The sequence below is a fragment of the Staurois parvus genome, unplaced genomic scaffold (assembly GCF_062004578.1).
Source record: "Staurois parvus isolate SC_StPar_1 unplaced genomic scaffold, SC_StPar_1.0 ptg000828l, whole genome shotgun sequence".
Lineage (NCBI taxonomy): Eukaryota > Metazoa > Chordata > Amphibia > Anura > Ranidae > Staurois > Staurois parvus.
In genome coordinates, this window is record NW_028318624.1 from 579,235 (window position 1) to 591,042 (window position 11,808).

At 43.9% G+C, this 11,808-nt stretch overlaps 1 protein-coding gene and 1 non-coding gene across 2 annotated transcripts; both read left to right on the forward strand.

Annotated features, from left to right (window-relative positions):
* The first annotated feature begins 264 nt into the window (after window positions 1–264).
* On the forward strand, window positions 265–337 carry TRNAV-UAC (transfer RNA valine (anticodon UAC)). Its single transcript has one exon. It is a non-coding gene; the product is annotated as a tRNA-Val (tRNA).
* Window positions 338–3,681: 3,344 nt separating this feature from the next.
* On the forward strand, window positions 3,682–4,608 carry LOC149443829 (olfactory receptor 1L6-like). Its single transcript, XM_089655244.1, has one exon. It carries the CDS (start codon window positions 3,682–3,684, stop codon window positions 4,606–4,608), a length of 927 nt encoding a protein of 308 aa, XP_089511370.1.
* The last annotated feature ends 7,200 nt before the right edge of the window (window positions 4,609–11,808 follow it).

Here is an 11,808-nt window from a genome sequence, read left to right on the forward strand (position 1 = left end):
AGACATGATACCGGTGTGGTCGGAGACTGCAAACCTACTGCAAAAGACCGTAAGAGACGGGTAAAATGTTGGATGAGATGGTGGGAGATCGCTGCCATTACAGTCCTTTTACAAATGAATGCTCTGCACCGATTACTGATATCTGTGAACCAAAGGCTACACAAGAAATACCAAAGGGCCTCAGGCTGACCTGCAGGATGCAATAATTCTTTGGCGTTTGATCCTTCCCTTTCTGAAAGACAGACATTTTGGACCGCTTACAGAGGTTCCATAGTGTAGTGGTTATCACATCTGCTTTACACACAGAAGGTCCTGGGTTTGGGCCCCAGTGGAGCCATTTTGTAATATAAAATCAGATACTGACTTACTAAAAGTCAGAGTTTAGAACGCACCCCGCACAACACCATGGAAAGCAATAGAGCCTTTAAAGTGGAACTGAACTCGAAAAGTTGATATTTGCTGTATTGTAAGGGACATTTACACATGTTAATTATCCCTAAGCAGCACTCTGAAAAAAATTCCTTGTATACAAGTGTGCCCGAGCACTCCTGAGGCTACAGCCTCATAGCTGTGTGTCTGTGAGATCTAAGGTGCTGCTGCCTCTGACTTCTAGTCTCAGGAGATTTGGAGTGAAATGTGTTGATGTCACTACTGCACTGCTCACTGGTCTCCTTACTGGAGGCTCCTGAATTAGGACGCAAAGCCGTGCTTCTACCAAGATGGCCACCTCCGCACAGAGAAACGAGACATGGTAAGTCAGTAACGGGGAAAAGATCAGCTGCAGGGTAACCATGGGCAATGCTGGTAACTAGTCCTTTGCCCTTTGCCTGCCTTTTTTGGGGGCCACAGCTTCCAGAGGCTAGTTCCTCTTTAACCTCCCTGGAGGTATTCTCGAGTGTAGCTCGGGGTAAAGTTTCAGCACCAAAGAGGTAACCCCGAGCTACACTCGGGAATACTTTGCAGCGTTGCTCCAGGATCCCTTCTGCACTCACCTTGTCCTTCGCTCCCGCGATGTCCCCCCTGCAGCATCCCCGGCCATCTCCTCTGGCTGATGCCGGCATCCGTCTTCCGGGTTCCGTTGCCTGCGAGCGTCGGGACATACGGGGGACGTAACAGGCGGGAAATTTTAAAATGACAAAATGTGACATTCACTAAATACACTAAAATCACATAGTATTCCATTACTGTATCAAACCATTTCACATACATTTTGTCCCTAGTGCTTTGTCCTGTGCCCTGCCTACATTTTTACTGTTCTTTCTGCCTGGAAACGTCCATGGCGTCCAAAAAGCGTCCTTTTAGGTCAAAATCGGTTTTAGATCAGCTAGAGAACAGCGATAGTAAATCAGAACCACTTGCAGAATTGAGTGATAATGATTGGTGGGGGAAATTCCTCATCAGACACTGAAAACGATTTTGCGACTTTGCTCAGTGATGTGCGAACTTGGAGCTATATTTCAAATTTCAGTGTTTTTGGTTTGATTACATTATTGAATTACATTTATTATTATATTATTATTTTTTATGATTATTTATTAAATTATAATTCATGATTTCGTGTTTCAAATGTTATCATACCCGGGATTTCAGTGAGTTATTCCTAAAAATTACAGGCCTACAATAAAAAAACGACATATTTCCATCCAAAAAAATGTACCGCTTTGCGCACAGAAATACTGACATAATCAGACCGCTAGGGAGGCTACAGGTTTCAAACATGGGGAAATGTGCATGTATTGCAGAAACCTACAGAATATGTTTTTGCCCTGAAAAACACTTTCAGTGGATACACTGTATGCAGCTCTTTCTAAAAAGATAAATATTACATCTCTCCAAAAAAGTTCTACTTACTTTTCAGTATTTTATGCCCAGTGAGTATTTGCCAATTAAAGCAAATTATGAAAAAACAATCCGCATCTCTCCTAATCAATCTATGGTTTAATTTCCCCGCACACCTGACTGGATTATAATTGTGTCACAAGGGAAAATCTTGACACTCTCCAGAGTCCTACAAATTGATTTGAACAGAGCCAGCCCGGGAGTCACGGTGTGTCTGGACTGTTTCGTAGGTCCAGTGGACTCTGGTTCCGACAGACCCTACATCCATCTGAAGTCTTGCATTGGAGGAAATGACATTACAGGGTGTGACATCAAAAATGAACGTCCACACTAATGATGGGTAAGTGGACGTGTCCTGATGCGTATGCATAATCTTTTTTGTCTAATGTCATTTATATAGCCATAGAATGGGAATGGATTGAATTCTTCCTGAATAAATAAACCCGTCACATGTGAAGAAAGATCACAGTATTGAAGAGCAGAAATCCATTTACTTTTGAAAGTTGTGTTGTTGGCCGGCAATGGAAAACTGGCCATTTAATTAACCTCTTCCTGTCGGCTGCACACAAACTGTATATGCGGCCTCTTGGTGGGTGGGCTTTAAGCACTTGCCCTCCAGAGGATTTACCCCCCTTCCTGTCCAGGCCATTTTTTGTGTTACAGCGCTGCATTATTTTAAGTGACAATTGCACGGTCATGCAACGCTGCACACGAATGAAGTTTACATCCTTTTTTCCCAAAAATAGAGCTTTCTTTTGGTGGTATTTGATCGCCTATGCGTTTTTTCTTATATTTTGCGCTATAAACAAAAAAAAGCCAACAATTTTGAGAAAAAAAAACAATATTTTTGACTTTTTGTTATTAATCGCTTCCAAACCGCCTTATAGCAGAAAAACTGCTACAGGGCAGCACGGGTGCGCAAAATCACGTATACATTTGTGACCGCGGCTGTCAGTCACCAGGCCCCGGACCGTAATTACTCGCCGGCGCCCGGTGATTTCCGATGATCACCGATGGGGAGGAGCACTGTTTTGTTTACTAACAGTCCTCCTCCTTGACAGCTCGGGCATACTGCTCTGGATGGCTGTGCACTCAGTTCTTTCTGTACATTGTAGCCTTCTTCTGGCTTTGAGAAAAATGGCCATCTGAGGGCGCTTCTAAGTGTCGTAAGTTGTGTTTATTATTGAAAACAGTGAAAAATATACTCACATTTAGTAATATGAAAGAAGGCATATCTTAAAACCAAAGGAGTCATCCAAGGGACTCAGGACAAACTGCAGCAATCCAGGAAGGTGTAGAGAAAATCCGCTTGCAGCATGTAGAGCTATGACACCAAAGCCAGCGCGACAGCTTTGGAAAAATTCCAGGATGACTTCAGATGCCATTGCACCTGTGGGGCATGTAAGGGGGCATGGCTACACCTTTTAAGCCTGAGATGACTTCTTTTGGTTTTTAAGACATATATTCTTTCACTGTACTAAGTGTGGGTGTATTTTCACTATTTTGTAATAATAAACACTAACTTGCAACACTTAGAAGTACCCTTTGGTGTCCATTTGACTCTATTACAGATCACCTTGAATCTGCAGAGGAGCTGCTCTGGGGCCAAGCAAGTTTTCTTTATGTGGACTTATGAACTGTGTTTAGCTGTTACTACTTTTTAGGCTACTTTTTTGCACCATAAACTCCTCTTATTTTGCTTCTGGCTTTATACTAAATTGTCTTGTTATTCTATACATAATGTCTTAATGTTTTTTTAACAGGGTGCATATTCATTCAGCTGATTGGCATTATGATGTGATCACAAGCTTTTCTTCATATTTGTAACCAGTTGATATAAACATGGAGCCGCCTGGGAATAAGACTCTTGCTGGCTTTGTCCTGTTGGGATTTTCTGATACACCTCACCTTCTCTTTCCTCTTTCCTCCTTCTTCTTGGCTTCATATGTCCTCTGTATTGCAGGAAACACATTCATCCTCATGCTTATTGTTTCACGGCCACAACTTCACACCCCAATGTATGTTTTTATGGGAAACCTTGCCTTTGTGGATGTATGTTTTACATCCATTATCATCCCCAGGACGTTGTATGGCCTCCTGTCTGAAGACATCTACATCTCCATTCATGGCTGTATTGTCCAGCTATTCCTGTTTCTGGCAGTGGCCAACATGGACAGTTATTTGTTGACCATCATGGCCTTTGACCGATTCTGTGCAGTTTGGTTTCCCCTAAGTTACCTGATAATTATGAACAGTAGGACTTGTACTGGTCTAGTAGCTTTCTGTTGGACCATCGTATGTCTCCACTCTGCTTTCTGCATTGTGCTGACTACTTATCGGCCATTCTGTAGATGGGTTATCGACCACTACTTTTGTGACCTTCCTGTAATAATGCAGCTATCCTGTTCAGGTGGTTTGGAAACTCTAAACCAGGCTGGCTTCATTGAGGCTTCCATTGTGGTCTTTAGCCCCTTACTCTTCATCCTTGTATCCTACGTACTAATTATCAGAGCAGTGTTGGCTCTAAAGTCATCCCAAGGAAGAAGGAAGACCTTCTCTACTTGCTCATCTCACCTCACCATGGTCATCCTCCTCTATAGCACAATCATATTTATGTATTTTCGTCCAAGCTCCATCTACTCACCAACCTATGATCGGGACATCAGTGTTGTGTACAGTGTCATTATACCAATGCTCAACCCATTTATTTACAGCCTTAGAAACAAGGACATCAAAACTTCTGTAAGAAAACTTCTAAAACGGATATGAGAAATGATACCATTTAAAGTGAATCTACACCTTTAAAACCACTGTAATAGTGTAAGGCAGGGTTTCTCAACTAGAGTTCCTCCAGAGGTTCCTAGGAGTTCCTTGAGCAATTTCTACCTCTCAGATAAGTTTCCACTGACACCACTGATCTTTTTAGCTATCTGTAAGGGGGTAATTCGTCCCAATGACCACAAGGGTAAGGAACATTCTTCCCACTGACCATCACACTAATGTATTATGAGTTGTAGATAAAGTATTTTTTTTGCAGGGGTTCCATGAGACTGGAAAGTTATTTCAAGGGTTCCTCTCTGTTGAAGAGGTTACGAAAGGCTAGCGTAAGGGAAGGCCAGATAATCAACTTTATAATTAGAATGTTTTTTAAACTTGATCATTATACCTGCAGAGGATTTTGATGTGTTCATTGCACAGAGAAATTTGCCTGGCTGGGCATTTACCCGTGGATGAATAGGCTGCTATAAGCCTGCTCATGTGACATCACAGCCAAAGGCACGTTGTCAAAAAATCCTCTGTACACTGCCATACATCCTAATTCCTGCCAAGAAAGAAAAGAAACCGGTATTCTTGGTCCACATTCATTGTCATGTTCAAGCCAGTAGTACCAAAGTGATCATTTCTTTGGCCAGTGCCTAATAAGCAAAATGCCAAATACTTTCATTTAAGAATAAGGCCTGCAGCTAGATGGGCAGCATAGGCGGAAGGTCTGACATGACTAGGCTTGCAGGACAGGCCAGAGCAACATAGGGTTATTAAAGGAGATTTTGTTTAAGAAGGGAAAAAGGTGTATTAGCTGATTGGAAGAAGTACAGGTGTGGCTCAAGAGGGGCCAGGTGCCTCGGGTGGAGCAAGAGGGGAGGTGCCAAAGTGGTCAGAGTCAGTTGGAGCTGGTACAGCGTAGCACAAGCTTCTCCCGTCCTCCCTCCCATACGACGTCTTGCGGCTCCATGTTTTCGGTACTTACTTTGTTTTATTTCTTGCCTTTCTATGGTGGTGGTGCTCGGAGCAGTTTCCTATATGGGGGATTGCTTGGCCATGTTACTGTGTGTTTTGGGGGTTCGCTTGTTTTCTGGATTTTGTCATAGCAGTTTTCAGCAGGGTTCTCAGGGTCTTGGAAGGCAGTGATGGTTTAAATTTTGGTGAATGGTGGGTTGGGCCCTTCACAGGTATGTGTGTACCTACCCTAGTAAATGTATTGCAGTAATGGTTCAAGAGTAAGTTGACTGTATCAAGCGTATTTCTTAGTAAATTGTCCCCAAGTCGTGTATTTGTGGCTGGGGGCCTTGAAGTCTATTTTGGTGGTAGATACAGCCAGTTGGTCGATATACAAGTTGCCTTCTAAGACCCTAGACTTTAATTAGGTCATATTTGTAATAACATTAAGGTGATTCATGTTCAGAGAGTTATATAAAGAATTTGTATTTTGGTAACAAAGTTGTAATCTTGCTGTTTAATAAAATGTCTGCTAAGGCCTTTTTCAACTCCAAAGAAGGTCAGTGTCCTCTGTTGTTTGGGGAGGTCACAAGAGTAGGTTGAGGTTTTATATGGTGTGAAGAGCAGCCGTAATATCTGCAATACCTTAGTCATCAGTCTTTGCACCTTACCTCAATAAAAACTTTAATCGTAAAAGGAATCTCCTGATGATGCGCTCTCGCACTAAACAGCTGTAGATATTTTATTGATACGCCAGAGGTCCCGCCGCCACTCTCATTTGAGATTGGCAGCTGAACATATAAGTGATACCTTTTGGTCAGATGATTTAATATATGTTTATAAAGCTATTGTTTTTGGATATCTGTTTTTAATAAAATTACGACACTGTAAGACCTTTTTCATTGTTGATGGTCTTTTGTGGTCTCAACGGGCTAAAAGAGTGGTGGAGAGACATTGATTCGCTTGGAGCACCTTTTCTTGGAGAAGAGCTTCATTTTCTAACAAAACATTTCATGCTGTTCTATTTGTTTAGACACCAACTGAGTCTGGTGAGTGCACACTTTTATTTAAGGTGGAAGTTCAGGACAATTTAAGTCACCATATATGGAAAACATCTGAAGATGTGATAATATAGACGAGAAGAATTTTCCTTAAGTATTTAAAATTTTTGGTCTGTTCATATTCTTTTTCATTGATTATACACTTGTCACGGGTGTTGTATTGTTTAATATTTTTTATTTGTGGTTATTTTTAAGTGCTGCAAATAATTAGATCAAAAATTATGCATTAATTATAACAAGGGGCTAGTGCTATAAACCATATCTAGCAATCCATATGCTGTGCATTCAGTTTTTACACATATACTGATCCCCTGAAGATGTGACACACGAAACGTGTTAGGGCAGAACCATGCTATTGCCATCACATCTGTTGATGTCACTTCCAGTAGAGCGCCAGCTTTACCAGCAAATGGATGTGCCGCTGAACTGTATGGAGGCTAATATTCATATGTATACCCTGTAAGTGCAGCAATTTGGTTTTATGCTAGTTTGCAAATAATTTTCTGATTCTTGCTCGAAGTTCAAATTCAGCAAACCCCACTGAAGTCTATGCGGGACAAATCTTGTTCTGCAATTCTGCCCATTTATTGGACTAAAAGGCCAAATATTGTCAATGAAAGGAATAGGTAGCTGGACATTGCCATGTGGGACATGTACCAATATTAAAATTAAAAAAATCTCCTTACACAGAACTGCCAGCTGCCCTGAAAGGTCCAATGTACACTGACAATAATGCTGCAGACCATGCAACTTCCATGGGCCCACAAATACAGAGAAACAATAGGTGTCTGGCTACACCAGGGGTCCTCAACCTTTTGAAGAGTTGAAGCCACTTGAGTGATTTAGTAACCGGTCATGGGCCAAGATGAAATGAAATGGTTCAGAATTTCAAATTTTTTATCTGGAATAGCATGATGAACATTTTCTTCCTGCAGCCACTAAATGCAAGCAGCAGGGAGAGGAGGAGAAGCTGGCTTTCAGCTGTTGCAGAAGGAAAATGGAGAGGATTGATTCCTTTATATGCCGCCCCTGCCGCCCCCCTGTCCAAATGTAAAACAGAATGTGACAGGGAGGCTGCATGGGGCCCTTATAGCATTGGGCGGGATCGCCATTTTAACCCCTGACGCTACAGTGGTTGGGGGTGTGCGGCAAAAAAACATCTCAACTATGGGTTTTTTAACGCCCCCCAAAACCACAAATGTAAATGAGCCCTTTCTGTCCTAAGCCCCCTATAAAGCTGCTTTAACATTGATGCACTGTGGTTTACCCGCACTACAGGTGCAGTGCAGTGCACCTGCCGCTTTCCTGCAGGTTAGTTGTTCTTTGCCATACACTTCTTTGATATTTTGTGGGTGTGGTGCACTTTTTAGAAAGCACACCAAACTAGAAGGATATCTTCTGGGAAGTGTGCTTCCCTGCTTTGAGGTCGAGGGCAACATCAAAGAGTTCTGAGGGCCACAGGTTGAACACCCCTGGGCTAAACAATGTTTAATGCATTCATATGGATGAAATAAATGTACAGCACATATATATTTTAGAACCTATATACCAGGGCTCACAATTTCAAGTCTTGAGCTACTAGTCAGTGTAGCAATCATACCAATAGAGATGGGCGCGTGTCAGGGCTCCGGGTATGACCAGAGGGGTGTGAACTGACACAGGGAACCGCAGACTTCAGATATGGTATAAATAAGACAATTTATTAAGACTAACAATACAAATATAAACGCAGTGCACCAAACCCCAAGCTAACACAAATACATACAACAAGGTGAAACAAACCCAAACCTAAACGGATATAGATACACAGGTACATACACATATAGAGCACAACATAGTCAGGCAGGCCGGGTCGATAACTATCGGGCAGGTAGGTACAGGAGGAGCAGGCGGAGAGTAGTCAGGGTCACAAAGCCAGGGATCAAACAGGAGAAGTCAGCAGAGGTCAGGATCAGGCAGGGTCGGCAACAAGTCAGGCAGGAACAGGAATGCAGGTTACAAGATACAGGGGCCCATGGAAAAACACACACCAAGGCACAGACTGCAGGTCTGGCTATTACTTAAATACAACCCCTGCAATCAGCTTCAGGTGTTTTGGCTGACTGCAGGGGTGAGTCTCTGATTGTTGAGAGCACCCACTGGCCAGCCCTGGTACTGCAGCCCACAAGGCAGGTGAGTCCCACCACTATTGGCAAGTCCATTCCTGACAGCGCGGTTCAACCCTTTTGCTCCAACCTCCATCTTGGCGAAGGATCATCCATCTTGTACAATATTTTTCCTCATTCTCCCCCTCCCTCTCTGAGATCCACAGTGGCATTTGGTCGGTGTGTGTGTTGGAAGTGTCACAGGCAGGCCAGAGCACAACAGGGAGCTCCGAGCTATAAAACATCTCTGAGCTGGGTGCCGGGCGGGCTAAGAACCTGTGCAATCTGGCACATTGTAAAAGGATAGCCCAAGCCTTCCCCTAAGTTCAAAAACATTCCAGAGGAGTAAGAAACTAGATAACACTTTTAAATCCATTTTCCCCTATGTCTCATATCTTGGAATATGAGAGACTTACATAAAAACCAGGTATATCTTCAGATTGGCCACGAGAAGACAAACAGTTTGATATGTCACTCTCCTTGGCTGGAATATATAGGAAAGCAGGAAAATTACATCTCTTGAACCATTCAAGTCTGTATTTTATATTTTCATATCTAACCGTTCTCAGATGCGTCTGCATATTAATCTACCCCGCGGGTGGAATGGTACTTGTGCCTAGGAAAAGTTATGAGCCAAAATATGAGCTAAGAGAGATTTTGGTTCTAGTTTGGGTCTCTGCTCAGACAATCCCTCCCCAAATGAGGCATTGGTCCCTTGGCTTCAGAGACACCCCCTGCTGGGGGACAACAAAATAGGCTGTCAGGCCTAAGAGTTGAAGTTGAAGAATTCTCCCTTTTAGCATCAGAACCAACTTCGGAGATGGCGTCCTTTTGCTCTGAAACTTGATCTGCTTAACCCAAGGCTGATTGGCAAGTACTTTAACCCTTTTACCTCCTTTCTGTTACCTCTTTGCTGTGCTATTGTTCTCTGTATATTTATATATATATAGGTTACATCTTTTCTCTGTAAATATTTTTATTGCACCCTTTTGACCTTTTAGTAATAAATCTTTCTTTCTGAAAGTGTTGAACTGTTTCTATAGCTCGTTAATGCAACTTACGAATTCCTGCCGCTGAAGAGCGCTACTATGTGTGTTTAACCTTCTGTATAACCTGTCTGCAATGATAGTGGTATACAGACGATTATCCATTCATCCTAGTGTATTGCTGATATTGCCGAGTTTCCTCTTTCTCTGTACAAAAAGGAGGTGGTGGGCAGTGTGAAGGGTTAATTGCGTAATTAACCTGACCCAGTAACAATCGCACCCAGGCTGCCGTTACATCGATTTGTGGTTCATTAGCTGGAAAATCATTGTGCAGGGTGCAGTTGGGCGTGGCATTGTTACGCACGTGACATCACAGTTTTTAGATTGGCTAGTCCTTCGGTCACGCGTTTGGTGAGAAGGACTGGGGTCTGATGCACGATCGTCACAGTCAGGTCTTAAGAGTTACTTGCCACCAGCTGCCCCACCCAACCCCTACCCTGACCAGCCCCTAATTCCACCCTTAAACATGCAGTCATAAATTATCTCATCAAATGACACTGTTAGGTGTTTTATCCAGAATAAAGGTACAAAAACAAATATTAACAACAACAACTTTAACAATATTAACATAAAGCAATGTAAACAGAAAAGGAAATAAGTGCTTTACATAAATAGGGAAACAAAATGATGCACAGTGCGGAGGTCAGCAGTGTGACACATAGTGCAGGGACAGGGGTATGGAGTGTATGGCGGTGGGTAGTATGTGCAGGGGAGGAGAACGGAGTGTAGGAAGAAAGGAAGGGAGGGAAGAAAGGAAGGAAGGGAGGAAGGAAGGATAGAAGGGAGGGGAGGAAGGAAGGATAGAAGGAAGGGACGGAAGGATGGAAGGGGGGGAGGAATGAAGAAAGGAAGGAAGGAAGGAAGGAAGGAAGGAAGGGGAGGAAGAAATGATAGAAGGAAGAGATGGAAGGAAGGGGGGGGGAAGAGAGAAGGAAGGAAGGAAGGGGAGGAAGGAAGGATAGAAGGAAGGGATGGAAGGAAGGAAGGGGGGGAGGAAGGAAGGAAGGAAAAATAGAAGGAAGGGATGGAAGGACGGGGGAGAGAAAGGAGGGAGGAAGGAAGGAAGGGACGGAAGGATGTAAGGGGTGGAGGAAGGAAGGAAGGAGGAGGAAGAAATGATAGAAGGAAGAGATGGAAGGAAGGGGGGGGAAGAGGGAAGGAAGGAAGGGGAGGAATGAAGGGGGAAAGAAAGGGAGGAAGTAAGGATAGAAGGAAGAGATGGAAGGAATGAAGGGGGGGAGGAAGGAGGGGAGGAAGGAAGGAAGGGGGAAAGAAGGGGAGGAAGGAAGGATAGAAGGAAGGGATGGAAGGAATGGAGGAAGGAAGGGGAGGAAGGAAGGAAGGAAGGAAGGAAGGGAAAAAAGGAAGGGGAGGAGGAAAGGATAGAAGGAAGAGATGGAAGGAAGGGGGGGGAAGAGGGGAGGAAGGAAGGAAGGAAGGAAAAAAGGAAGGAAGGAAGAAAGGGAGGAAGGAAGGATAGCAAGAAGGAGAGGAAGGAAGGGACGGAAGGGAAGGGGGGGGGAGGGGGGAGGAAGGAAGGTAGGAAGGGAGTAAGAAATGATAGAAGGAAGAAATGGTAGGAAGGGGGGGAAAGAGGGAGGAAGGAAAGGGAGGGAAGGAAGGAAGGAAGGGGGAAAAGAAGGGGAAGATGGAAGGATAGAAGGAAGGGACGGAAGGAAGGAAGGGGGGAGGAAGAAATGATAGAAGGAAGAGATGGAAGGAAGGGGGGAGAAGAGGGGGAGGAAGGAAGGAAGGAAGGGGGAAAAAGGGGAGAAAGGAAGGATAGAAGGAAGGGACGGAAGGAAGGAAGGGGGAAGGAAGGGGGAGGGGAGGAAGGAAGGATAGAAGGAAGAATAGAAGGAAGGGGGGGAGAAGGAGGGGGGAGGGGAGGAAGGAAGGAAGGGGGGAAGAAGGATGGATAGAAGGAAGGGACGGAGGAAGGAAGGATAGAAGTTAGGGGAGGAAGGAAGAATAGAAGGAAGGGATGGAAGGAATGGGGGG

Coding starts and splice junctions, on each gene's coding strand:
- LOC149443829 (XM_089655244.1), top strand. CDS start 3,682: ATGGAGCCGCCTGGGAATAAGACTCTTGCTGGCTTTGTCCTGTTGGGA.